The sequence below is a fragment of the Thunnus maccoyii genome, chromosome 19, assembly GCF_910596095.1.
Source record: "Thunnus maccoyii chromosome 19, fThuMac1.1, whole genome shotgun sequence".
NCBI lineage: Eukaryota > Metazoa > Chordata > Actinopteri > Scombriformes > Scombridae > Thunnus > Thunnus maccoyii.
Window position 1 is genome coordinate 6,872,545 of NC_056551.1, and position 14,355 is coordinate 6,886,899.

General features: G+C 39.3%; 1 protein-coding gene across 2 annotated transcripts; it reads left to right on the forward strand.

Moving 5' to 3' along the window:
- The first annotated feature begins 966 nt into the window (after positions 1–966).
- Positions 967–14,327, forward strand: stom (stomatin). 2 transcript variants are annotated; one of them, XM_042394525.1, is made up of 7 exons: positions 967–1,149; positions 3,413–3,522; positions 3,865–3,937; positions 6,618–6,700; positions 6,872–7,075; positions 10,758–10,892; positions 11,296–14,327. In XM_042394525.1, the coding sequence occupies exons 1-7, from the start codon at positions 1,089–1,091 to the stop codon at positions 11,482–11,484; spliced, it is 855 nt and encodes a 284-aa protein (XP_042250459.1). In that variant the 5' UTR covers positions 967–1,088; the 3' UTR covers positions 11,485–14,327. The 2 variants fall into 2 exon arrangements, with proteins under 2 accessions (XP_042250459.1, XP_042250460.1); XM_042394526.1 differs by lacking the exon at positions 967–1,149 and adding an exon at positions 1,194–1,654.
- The last annotated feature ends 28 nt before the right edge of the window (positions 14,328–14,355 follow it).

Below are 14,355 nucleotides of genomic sequence, written 5' to 3' on the forward strand. Positions count from 1 at the left end.
TGAATTGACTCAACAAACAACCTCATGTTCAGGTGTCATGCAGCTGAATGCTGAACATGAACATGTATGGTTTGCACTTATGGAAAGAATAACATAAAGTTAATATGGAAGATAAGAGTGGAATCTGCTTTCAGCTGTTAACTAATTTGGCTCTGTAGCTTATAAATAGCCAGCTAAGATTAGCTAGTTTTAAGTGCTTGCTAGTTTAGATACCAGCTGTCACACTGAGAAGACTGCATACTAAACACATACTAAAGCTCCATCCACTGAGCTCGACGTTTCTGGTGATGGTTTCATCACCCTCATTAATATTGGGAAACTTCTTGAGAAATAATCTTTAGTGAGAGTCCACTGACCATCTTTTCCCAATGTGTTCCAACACATCTACATCAGCATACCTTGTGTATAGACTGATAAATGCACTTGCACTTTGACACTTCTGACGTAATATATGTCTCTGTGGTGTTGGATATTGTTGGCCAGCTACAGATCAGCCACTGCCATTAATCTTTGTGTATTTAAACTCTTTCTAGCGTTGTCATATTTGTATTCTTGCTTTTTATTATGTGTGTAAATGGATAAAATATTTTTGAATTTAATTGAATTGAATAGGGAATTTGCTCAGTTGTCATCACTTAAGTATGGACAAATTTCAGTTTTGTCTATCTTAATGACTTTTTAGATAGGCTACCAAAAAAAAAAAAAAAAAAATCCGCACGTTTTCTTACATGTATATAATATAATATGATCCAAAAACACTATAAGATCATAGTACATCTTACTCCCTAGCTACATGTTTGCTTATTAGTTCGTGTGATGTTTAGGAAATATACATTCTAGGATAGTTTAAGACTGCATTTAAAAAAGACAAACGTTGGATTTAGCACTGCAAAATTGGTCGTTTGTCTTGACAGGCTGAGCTAACCCACAGCCTTAAAAACTACTATGTGCTGCGTCACAGCGCCTACAAGTCCAGGTTCGGGGTAAACTCACCACAGCACCCCTCAGCAGCAGTATACAGACATTCGGTTTTGTAAGTTCACCACGGTTCTCTTTACTACCGCCAGATATTTCATATAGCGTTACATATGGATCCATACAACGAAGATCTTAAAATGAGAGAAAGTAAAAGACGAGAACGTCAATCAGGTAACGTAATGTCTGCTACCTTCATTAATGTGTTAGCTTAGCGTTATTTCTGGCACTCAGGGCATCATAAGTTAAGTTAATAACTGTAACGTTAGCAAAGAAGGGACATGAATATTAAGCTATTAGACTTTTACATTAACGATAACACAAAAGCTAGTATTAGCTTCGATTTGTAACTTAATTTGGTGTAACAGTCCTAGTAAACGTTAGGGTTAACTCATGTCTGCAAGCGAGCTAAATTAAAGCTAATATTAGCATGTTCGCTTCACAAGTTAATGTTGGCTAAGGATCGATAACGTAACGTTAGTTAACGTAAATGTCGTCTTGACGGTAAATGTGCTTATGCAGATCAAATATTCCCATCGATAGAGCAGAATAATGCTGGTTCCTAAACCCTTAGGTTAGGTTAACGCTAACGGTTGTGCAGCCGTAGGTTTTCCTTGAGGTTACTTATAAATCTGTTCAGTGAAGACAACACTGGAATCCTGTCCTGCAACTTACTAAGGTAACGTTAACAGGTCGTTGCTTGTCTTTAGGACTTACTAGCTAATCTAACTAGCAAGTGCTGAAATCAATCGCAATTACCGCTAATCACAGGGTGTGACCAGAGGCGTGTATCATGAAGCAAATTCACTTTGGGTGAGCTCGCTTCACTGAGCCTAACATTTACCGACCTGGATAACCAGTATCACGAAGCTGACTATTGTCGAGGACATTTACCTGACTGATGAGGTCTATCTGACCCAAATGTTGCATTTATAATCATGGGAGTCAATTAACAGTGTATGGATTATTGTTCTAATAAAAGACAATCCTTTGTGTTTATTTCCAGTTATCATCACACAGTTGTCTCATGTTATTCTGAGCTGCAGTGATGGAATCAGAGTGTAAAATCATCCACACTGTCAGCTGCCACTCTGGGGATAAAACAGAGTTAATTGCAGCTAAAATCATCATTATGTGTTTAGTGTTGTCAACGATCTCTCTGTGTCTTAGAAGCTCTGTTTTAAAACCAGAGTGGAAATTTCGGGATCCTGTGGGAATGATGACTCCCCCCCTCCCCCCAGTGATCTGATTGGTCAGTAGTCGGGGTGTTGACAGGTTATGATCTGATCCTCTGAAGTTAACCTGCTCCTTAGCAGGTTAGCTGTTCGGCTTACGTTGCCATGGTGATTCATCCCAGTTTGAAATGGGCCAGCTTCATGATACTTCAAATCCTGAGTTAAACCCTAAGATAGTTTGATAACCTACTAATCTCTTTTAGTGATAATCAGTATTGATTATGTTTGTGACGTAGGGATGTTGCTGTTATGTGGAATTGGCATTAAGTCCACTGACATAATGGAAGTTGGGTAAAGCTAAACATCAATTAGTAAACGTAAACCTTGTATGATTTTTATTTAGTTATTGTAACGTTACTGAAAGTCATTCAAAGGCGTGTTGACCTCTAACTTTGTCTGTAGGTTCAAGCAGGTATGCTTTACGTGATGTTGAAGGTACATATCTCATCCACTGAATGGTTGCACGTCATTAATAATAATAATAAAAGAATAACCTTTCAAAACAGTGTTACATAGAGCTTTGCAAATAATACAGAATTAATAATACATTATGAAGTTCTGACTGAAGTGAACATAGCATTCAGGGCTCCCAGCGTTTTAGGGGATGAACATCATGCCATGTTTCGATACTGAAACAGAAAGCTTTGAAAGGTTGATACTCAGTGTTTGAAAGCCTGGTTAAAAAAAACAAATACACCGGGAGAACAGTGACGAATTTGAAACTCTGAAAAATGTGTTGGAGAAACATTGTAAAAACAGAGCTGCAGCTGTGAAGAAATACAAAATAATGTATGCAGAGAGTTGAAATTTTTTTGTCAGCCTATCAAAACATTATGCAAGCATTCAAAACTTTGTTTCAATCTTGCAAAATCTTTTTTATTAGGTTTTAAGCTTTCAAACACCGAGTTTTCACCAAACACCAGTGTCAAAACATGATATTCATCCCATAGTGTTCAGCCTAACAAATGTCTAAAAGCGTGGGGGTGTGTACAGACTGCTGTGTACATGTGGGTGGAGATGATATTAAACCTTACTAACCATATTTATTTACAAAAGGATGGATGTTCAGAGATAAAGCTGCTCTGACGCATGACTGGATTGGAAGAAAAATGTCCTGAATTCAGTACATATTAACGATTTCCCACCACTTTGAACCAGTTGAAATGATTTCAGTGCATGTGTTTGTCTTCTTTTTCCCCCAGCCTTGGAGAATGCAGACACGGACATTGGCATGTGTGGCTGGCTGTTGGTGGGGTTCTCCATCCTTCTCATGCTGGTTACCCTGCCCATCTCCATATGGATGTGCATTAAGGTCAGCTGCTGGTCAATTTCAGTGTTTATTCACCACGTTACGAGTCAAACTCCCTGGTATAGTAGAGTAAATTACTAAGGATGATCTACTTTATATATTCAGTGTTTTGGGAATTTGAAACTCATCCACTATATCAGGTATATTTATTTAACGGCCTTTAGAAGCTGGTGAACCATAGTTTTGCATGCGTTGCATTGAGCAGATTAATTGCTCAGTGCCTTTTCAAAACGAGCATCCACAGTCACATCCCAATATCCAATTACAGGATATATGTGGACTGTCAGATAAGAGAAAGAGAGGTCTCCTATACAAGCCTTTTACGTGGTTTGTCTCTGCACACAGATTGTGAAGGAGTATGAGCGAGCCATTATCTTTCGCCTGGGACGCATTTTGCGAGGAGGAGCCAAAGGACCAGGTCAGAAACCATCTGTAATATTCCACACAGCAGCATATTTCTCTACTCCGTCCACATGCTCAGTTCTTTTATTGAAATGTACTTCAAACGTGTTTTATTTAAGTTCCTTAAAATATACAGATACTTTACATTTGTAACAATAGAATACAGTAAAAGTCAATTTTATATGATTAGATTTGGTTGCAGTTAGATTTGATATTTTTATTTTTTAATAAATGGGACTAAAATAAATAATTTCAGAAAATGATGTCTCTAAGCATGGGCTGTGATACACTGGATAACTTCTTAGCCAGCTCCTAAGGCATTTTTTTCACACCAATGCTGCTGATTGCGTATTATTTACTTCAGTTCCTTCAGCATTTGATATTTTCATTGGTTTGAAGCAGGTACGTGTTTGGGAACATGTTTGTTGTCTGGACTTTGTTTACCAGTTTAGGCAATAAACCAAGCCACTAAACAAACCAAGACACAATTTGGTGCAGAGCCTAGAAAAGCCAGTAAATCATGTGATAACAGGACTTAAGCATCTAACTTTTAACTCTGTAATATCTGCTTCATAGTGAAAGAACCTTCTAAAACTAAAATATCTCAGTCAGGACCAGTTGTTTCACATGTTTAGGTTTATATCTCATTAAATATAAAGGTGCGTTGTATTCTCCCCTAAAAGGTTTTCACTTGCATTTTATATTGAAAAGCTTTTTTGTCACAAATTTCACATGACATGGGTAAAACAAGTCAGACAGATTGTGGGGTTTGATGTCTCAGCTGCAAACAACAGTAAAAGGCCACCTCGCTAGCTCTTCCGTTCATGTTGCTGGTCCTTCGTCTTTAATGCCAGTCAGACTCCTGATTGATGACTCATTTTCCCAGCAGCCATGATGACGTAGAATCACATGACTACTTGAATGCTTTTCAGTTTTCTTCACAGAGAACAGCCAAAATACAGCATGCAGGGATGTCACCAGAGATATTTACAGTAACAAATTTTGTTGTTTGTTGTTTTGGGCTCTGTGCTCCAGTACACTCAGTTTGACATGAAACAGTGACTGTGAGGTTAAAGTGCTGACTTACAACGTAAATTTAGGGTTGTTAACATCCACAATGAAAGAAAATCTGGCCCCTCAATTTTAGGGGAACATAAATATTAGACAAGCGATAAAAACCTAGACCTTGTTTGTTTCAAAAGCCTTTTGTCTTCAGTCTGGTCTTAATTATGAAACACATAATTAGTCAGATTGAAGTCATGTGACTGACTCAGCCAGTCAGGATCCTTCTAGTGTTTGGGTATAAAAAATCCTGTGGTTGTCTTGTAGTCATGTGTATGTATCGTGAAATTGGGGGACTATGTATAAAAAGGGTTCTATCCCGTCTCCCAGTATGAATACACAGACTCTTACACACTCCTAAAAACTGAAAGTGAGCACCCAGTCAGTACTTTCCCTCCCATCCGTTTCCTGCCGGTGGCGAGGAACACAAAAAGCAAATCATTAGTACAAATTAAAAATGGGAAAATATGTGGGCCCAATAATAACAACAACAGGATGTCCCAGCTCCAGTTCCCAGCTTCCCCATGTAGCACATAACCAGGTCAACCAAGTTACATGCTACACAGACAGAAGCACATGTATGGTAATGCTACTGCACATGTCTGTTGGAGGTCTGAATTCCTTAATCAGCCTATTATTGGTGGTGCGACTTGTGTTGTAAAGGCAGTGTATTTGTTTAAAAAAAACCACATGACTCCCACGAGGTATCATTTGCATACATCTCATACCTCACTGTCTCTTTATCTTTGATTTAACTGGATCTAAAAACCAGGCAGTGTCCTCTCAAAATGCTAAAATGTGACTGCTCAGAGTGCCGGGGGGAGCCGTTTATGACAGCGTGGGGTAATAATAGCTCTCTGCCAACAAAAGTCACATTCCTGAGGAGCCAATGCCAAAGTCGAATCCAGCATTTAGTTTCCCGTAATGCCCCTTAACCCCAGCCTCAGTGCAACTCCATTTCCCCATATATTTAGTTTAGAAACAGGCTTGTATGATAAAATTGGTCATAAAATGAAAAGGGTGTGTTTGTGGAACATTTTTGATCTATATACACTTTTCTGCTGCCTTGAAGATACATGTTTGTGCATGAAGCTTTTTTTTATGATTCTTGTTAGTGGAATTTTCCACTGCATCACAAGATTGCTTACAGAGTCTGCGTGAGAGCGACTGAGGACTGTTGACTTGTTGGAAAGATAACTGTTGAGAATGCTGGAAATGTCTTGCAGATAGACTGCTGTCGTCTTCCTGCACAGAAGATTGTGGTCTCACCATTAAAACGCACATTTTACTGACAGGAAGTGCATCCCACCAGTCTCTAACTGGTGTAGCATGCATGTTTGCTAAATGATGGCACACCTAGCACATGTCTGTTCCACTCAGGCAAATGCCAAATATTGTTTAATGCACTAATTCAATCATTGTGACTTGAAACAAGCTTATGAAAGCTGCAGATATCCACAGCTTTGCGTGGCTGTCAGCACAGCTGCAGTCTTATAAAGAGAGCTCGACTTGGCCCGCCGCCAGTATTTCATTCATCCCGGTGTTTTCAAACATTTGTGGAGAAGCTTCCTCATTATTGTGTTTACACTGGCTTTAGTCTTTGTTAAATCTATTTGCATTCTTGTGAACCGCAGGGTTGTTCTTCATCTTGCCGTGCACTGACAGCTTTATTAACGTGGACATGCGCACCATCACCTTCGACATCCCACCGCAAGAGGTATGACGTGCACAATTACTGATTAATTAAACACGTTTAATGTCACATAACATCAAAATTCAAATAACAAACACAAATAACTGTGCAAAATCTTGATTCAGTACACCAGTAATTCACTCTGTCCCGTGACATCCAACAAGTTTTACCTTTTATTTCCTGACATACTCTCAGGTTTTGACCAAAGACTCTGTGACAGTGAGTGTCGATGGCGTGGTGTACTACCGGGTCCAGAATGCTACTCTGGCTGTGGCTAACATCACTAACGCGGATGCTGCTACCCGGCTGTTGGCCCAGACTACTCTGAGGAACGTCCTGGGTACCAAAAACCTGGCAGAGATCCTGTCTGACCGTGAAGAGATTGCGCACAGCATGCAGGTAGAGTACATTACTTCATTGATTAGATTCAGAGTAAGCGGGTATTGTGTTCTAGTCAACACATAACATATGGTAGTAATAATATGCTTCCCGGATTGACTAGTCTGTGAATACTTTCTGTGGTTGGTTTACATTTTGAAATGTAAATATGTTGGTAAGAGTAGTTTGTCTAATATTCCATATAGGACTTCCTGTTACCACAGTCGTCATGCTCTTGTGTTTAGAGTGAGGAGACATTTAACATTTAAAATCAATTAGCTGTGCTAGAAGATCCCCGAGATCAGACATGTTTTAAGTAGGGATGCCACTGTGAGGAAATCTTCCCACCGACTAATAAACTCGTGACAACACCGGTATTACTGGTTACACAGGACATTTTACAAAAAAAGATATCCGTCAATGACGCTCATCTGTAGAGCTCTTACTTTGATCTTGATTGATTTTTAGTTTCAATCTTCCCTTTATTTAAGAGTTAGTGACGGCGGGCTTCAGGCTGCTGTGGTCAGCGGCTGTGGCCAGAGGATGCCCGCCGCTTAGAACCAGAACCGGAGCAACTTACCTGCCATCCGGAGAGACACACCGAGAGCAGGTTAAGCAGGCAGAGAGCGGCAGAGTTGCTGCTGAAAACAAGCACTGAGACCTGGGGAGACATGAAGGCAGCTGCCCGCTATCTGCTAGCGTTACGTTTGTTTACAGCAGCAGGACGGAGAACAGACATCTCACTCTGCTACTTTTTGCTGCTCCTGGAGCAGACACTGTCAGGTTATAATTGTAGCGTCTGTTGTCCAACTAAGTATATATAACATGCTTGATACTTTACAAATTGGAGTTTTTTTATTTGATGAACGTGGACACTGATATGCGAAAATGAAATAAATGGGTTTGTTTCTATAGAAAAAAGTAAAACTACGGTATTGGCGGTGGGCAAGTAATGTAATTGGTGTAGGTCCCAACACCGTGTAACACTGGTAACATCGACCACCACGGCAACCCTAGTTTTAAGACATAAAATTTCAGTAATATTTTAATAATCCTTTAAATGGCATCCACACTTTCTCCTTCATTAAAAAATCCACAATCAATGAACATATAAATATTTTTAATTTCAACTTTAACTGCTGGACAAAGATGTCTCCTAATTCACTGATAAGTCTGTTTTCAGTGTTTGTGCACCGGAGGTTTCATGTTTCCACATCACACTTAAGTAAGTTGAATACTGGACCAGGATTGCCTCCAAACTGGTTGCAATGTCATAAATCATGTTTATAGGTTTGCCTTAAAGTGAGACTTTCGATGAGCACAGAGAAACTTTCCCCTTTCAGCAGATGAATGTGAAAACAGCTTTCTTGTGTCAAACTCTGCACATACATCATTCTGCACAGTGAAGCTGAAGGAACAATAAACTTGAGTTGATGGGACTTTAAGTTAAAGCTGCACCAATGACAAACTCTGCTACACAAGACTAGGTCAAAACCTAGTATATGGCTGGACTGTGTATGAAACACTAGAGGGCTTTTAATTTGAAACAACAGATACAGGAAGTGGTGGCACTCGGCTGACTGATGTTGTGGTCCAGTCCACTTTACACTACCTGCCCAGAACCAAGCAGCAGATCTCTACAGTCTTATTCTATATAGATCACTTTAATGGATGATCTCCCTTTATTTGATTTTTGTGACTATTAGACTGTTGATGATCTGTTTTGCTAAAATTTGATCTTGTATATGACTGAGCATAAAAGCCTGAATACTGATGCTAATCCTTCTACAGTTCTGAGTCATTATGTCAATATGTTGATGCTCCTGTGATTGTTAGATGTAGAGCTTGTTTTGGGGGCTGAACCCTTGAATAATGCACAATAAAGCGTCAGTAAAAACGAATGTAGGCAATAATATGATACTTTAATATCACAGACTGACTCATACAGAAAACAGAATGGAGGATTAAAGTGCCACCTCGCCAGCTGCATAATGCATCAAATAACAGACTGCAATAGAAAGTCTATCAGCTGCTTTGAATTCAAATATTAGAATTAGCTACTGTAAATGATTAAATATTTATTTTAGATGCACATACATACATTCAGATGGTTTATCAATAATCAGTAGATATTCATTAATGGTAAAAAGTGCTGTATGTGTTCAGAATTTTACACTAAAGTTCACTATCGCCACTGAAACACAATGGAAAAATGGTTAAACCTCTTCCTCCTCTCATATGGTTTTCCGGGAGGTTTGCAAACATCAAAACTGTGCATTACCGCCATCATCTGGCTCAAAGTGGGCTTGAACTGATAGACCAAGGACATCAACATACTGTACATTTAAATAAAGGTTAAAACACAGGCGATATATCTCTGGTGCTACTGCACAAATATAACATAGCAATTCGATTGCTTAAATTCCAGCACCTGTTAACAACCGAGTCTACTGCTGCTGCATTCAGAGCCTTGATTACTCACAGCAGAAACATAAAGCCGGTGGAATTTACAAACGCATGCAGCACAAAGCATACCCCCGTACGTTTCATTTCTGTTTTCACAGTAGGAGGCTTTGTCTGATTTGATTAAACACAACAAGAACAAAGCTCGTCAGTTTAACACGACCAGTCTGTTCTCTGCTGATAAGGCTTTAATATGTAGAAGGTGATCAGAAAACATCCTTCATAGAACTTAGAGTGTATAAAAGGTAATATGAGTGATGTAATCTGTCACTTGCTCATCATTTAGTGTTTGTTTTCTTCAACTTAATTGTGAAATATAAATGTAGATTGAATGCTGAAATTTGCACATTAATAATATAAAATGAATGCAGTACTATGATGCTGTTAGTGGTTGTATTGTGCCACAGTGTCATGAAATTTTAGGATTGTGTGTTGTGGTGTGATGTTCGCTTTACATGCACCTGCCATCAGCCATATTCCATTAAGGTTTCTCTCACACCTTTACACCATCTAACTGTCATCTCTTTCCTTATGAGAGAAGCATGAAGCCTGGTTGAGCTCCATCTGCTGGACAGACTTGAAAAATGCAAGATAGTCCAGCTTTTAAAGAGAAGGAGAGGGTTCAGGTTCATCTTGATTTTAGAGATGAGGAACTTGTTGGAGTTTAGAGCTGCAACAAATAGTCCATTAATGAATTAGTTGTCAACTATTAAATTAATTGGCTGATTAAATAAATAAATAATTTTAAGAAAAAAATGTCCAAATTCTTGGATTCCTGCTTCTCAAATGTGAATATTTTCTGGTTTCTCTTGTCTTCTATGACAGTAAACTGAATATCTTTGGGTTGTGGACTGTTGGTCAAGACAAAAGAAGAAATTTGAGGACGTCAGCTTGGGCTTTGGGAAGAAGTGATCGACATTTTTCACCATTTTCTGATGTTTCATAGACCAGACAACTAATCGATTAATCAAGAAAATAATCAACAGATTAATCAGTCATGAAAATAATCATTAGTTGCAGCCTTATTGGAGTTATTCAGTTACAAATGTACTTTTTTTGCATTCAAATCTTAGTGGGAAAATCTGCACTTAAATAGAAATGAACTCTAACCTCCGCAAATTATCACCATGTTAATTGAAACTGGCTTGTTGTCAGTTTCTGTCAAACGCAGATAAAATTAGTTGATTTCATCAGAGTCTCCAGAAAACACATTTTTGACCATTTGTCTCTCTCTCCTCAGTCCACCCTGGACGACGCCACAGATGACTGGGGCATCAAGGTGGAGCGGGTGGAGATCAAAGACGTTAAGCTGCCCCTTCAGCTCCAGAGAGCCATGGCAGCCGAGGCCGAAGCCACCCGTGAGGCCAGAGCCAAGGTAAGGTGGTTCACCCGCCCCGTCGTTCTGTTTAAAGCGGAATGTCAGATCCTCAGAGGAAGATGCCAGTTTCTTTTAATGTGAGCTGAAACTGTGGTTCAGTTTGTGAGTCCACATAACAAACAGTGAAACAGTAAAACTTCTTCTCAGCTGTCTGCAGAACAACATAAGTGGCTGCAAGCGACACACAAAAAGACGCACAATAAATGAATACAAATGTATAATAAAAAAAAAAAACATTGTATTGCAGGCTGTACTCATTCCATAAGTATTATAACATAATTAGTAACCAAACATATACATAACAATAGATCTTTCTCACATTCAGGTTGTTGATTGACAGACATTTCTCACCCTCTGTCTTGTCCTTTTCTTTTCCTTCTTCTGTCGTTTTCTTCTCTAGGTGATCGCTGCGGAGGGAGAGATGAACGCATCGCGGGCGCTGAAGGAGGCCTCCCTGGTGATTGCCGAGTCTCCGTCGGCCCTGCAGCTGCGCTACCTTCAGACCCTCAACACCATCGCAGCTGAGAAGAACTCCACCATCATTTTCCCGCTGCCACTGGAGATGATGCAGGGCTTCACCAAACACTGAGGAGACTCATTGTTCACACGTATCACTTAACACACACATACGCAGCCCCTTTGTCCATTAAGCTCTTACTATAGCCTCAGTCCTCTGTTTGAAGTTGCACTTGAACACACAGTAAAGACTAATCAGCCAGCTGACATGCATGTATGCTCTCCACTTGCGAGTACATTTATCATCTAAAAAAAGGAAAAAAACGAAATTACCAAAATTTACTCACCAGCAGGTCTTTGGTTACTTTGTTCCAAATTGCCATTTAATTGCAAAAATGATCTTAGATTAATTAGAGAGATTTAGCAGATGAGCAGAAGTTAAAAAATGAAATGCAACTGACTTGTACAATCTATAGCAGTCCGCTTGGTGTGTCCACTGAGAACTGACCAAAGCAGGTGCTCACTGTTGTTAGATTCGGTATTGTGACTTAGAGTTAAATCAAAACGGCCACAGTGCAGCAGGTGGTTTAACTGTTGTCTTGCAATTTTAGTTTTTTTCCTCTATTTATGCAACAAATGTGGAAATCAGGCAAATTTCCCTGACTGTTACAGTAGAAGCCTAAAAGTTCTCATTAGTGGTTTTACAAACATTTTAAAGGAAAGTGCCTGCTGGATATGTGGCCTTACACCTAAACACACACTCACACACACACACACACTCACACTCACACAGGTACGTCCTTGTGCTTAAGTATGTAATATCTCCTGATATTGTTGCACTCCTGCATTCACTGCCAGCATCGTAGTGCTGTGATTATTTTACAGACATTTAAATGAAATCCATACGAGGACTTTGAGGCTCGCGATCCTCAAATCCTGACAAATAGTTCTTTTAGATCTACGCAGTGCCATGTCATGTATTCACTGAATTATTGGTGTTATTTATGAATGTGCAAGAAAGAAACACTGACACACTTGTATGAAGATCCTCGCTTTGCCTTTTTTACAACGTTAAGAGTTGTAAATACAGTAGAAATGGTGCGTAAACAGACTGAACTGTTTATACAGAGAGACGTGAGATGGATGAGATGGTAATCAGGGAGGATTGCATTTGGTACACTTTAGCCTATACTAACCAGCATGAGAGGTATGCAGTGGTCTTTAAATAGCCTGTTTAGAGTCTAGGGATTGCCCAGAGTGACGTGTAAATAACATAAACACACACACACACACACACAAACACCCTTTTTCCAGTTGCCAAAGCTGTTGTCTCAGATTACAAGCTAAAATGTGGCTGGGAGGAGATAGCCACAGTTTTGTTTGTTTTTTTTGTTTTTTTTTATTGGCTCAATGTTGCTTGTACATGTTTACAGTATGCTTTCTATTCACACATAGTACATGTAATATTTAGAAGGGTGGACAAAATGTGAACATAATCAGCTTTACTGGTACAACAATGTGTATCGTAGGACTGTCAGTGTACTTGTTATTTTGTCCACCCCTTGTCTGGCTTCACTGCTTAGTAGAGGCAGGCAGGAAGTAGAGACTGTTAGGAGGAAACTTATCGCAAACCTTTCAGCCAAAAGCCTTAACGTACTGCCGTGGCTTCATTTTACAGTCTAATACGTTTCTATGCATTTCCAAATGAAACCTCAAATAGCAGTCTTTATTTACCTCTAGTATTTTATGACATGCGCTCTTTTTGGGTGTAAACAAGCCAAAAAGTTGACATCTTTGCATTTATCTATCTAGAACTGACATGTAGTTGTTTGTTTGTTTGTTTTGTTTTCTCCTTTTGGCACATAAAGGCCAGGGGCTTGTTTCAGAAAGCGGGTTCAACAAACTCTGAGTCAAACCCTGAACTCTGAGTTGAACCTCCGTTTTCAGTTCCAGCACAGCTGATTAGAGTCAGTTCAATCAACTCTGAGTATGGTCACTCTGAGTTAAGCACGTGCGTGATAAATGAAAAAAGCCATCATCAATGGAGCTCCGATACTACAATTCACCATGGCAACGGGTGAATAAAGGGCAGAGCCTCCATTTTAATTCAGTAGACATAGAGATATTAATGCATGCGTCGTGTGTCAGTAAGATTTAGATTCGGACATGCAGTAAACCTCCACTAGTGAATGCGCTTTGATATGAAACTCAGGGTTTGTTGAAGAAAACCTGCCAGCGAGCAGGTTAGGTTCACAGAGTCAGTTACCATGGTAACTGACCTCGAATTTAAGTTGGCTCTCTTTCTGGAAATGAAAACCCAGAGTTTTCCTCATCTCAGGGTTAACAAAGTCAAGAGTTTTCACTAATCCCGCTTTCTGAAACACGGCCCACGAGTGTTGGTAAATGTAATGTGAGCATCAGTATCTATTGTGTGACTTCGTAGCGTACCTATATATTCATATATTCAGAAATATATATATATATAGAGAGAGAGAGAGAGATTCTTTTTCTTTTATTTTTCTTTATGGTATACAAAAACCATTACTGTTACTCCTGAATATATTATGTGTTGCTATAACAGATAAATGTGTTAATGTGCTGTAGCTCTCACTGTCAGATGTTGTGTAAACTTAGACTTTGGAAGTTTTCTTCTAACCTGCCAAGTTGAGTTTTGACTGTTTTACAGTAAGTCTGTTCCAGATAGAAGAGAGGTAGTTACATACATACGCTCACAGCACCATCACTGAGCGGCTACTCTCTAATGTTTCACCAGATATTCCTGGTGGTTGCGTCTCGTCCACTTTCTCAGGCAGAGTTTGTATTTATAGAACTCTGCCTTGAGATCACTTATGTGATCATTCGGCATTCACTCAGACAGTAAGTGTTGTGAATTTTTATCTTTAATGTCAACAAATTCCATGAAAAGACCAAAACCAACAATGAATTAATCTACTAACAAGTATTGTCTGTGTAGCCAAAGCCTGATGGATATTATTCCTCTGTG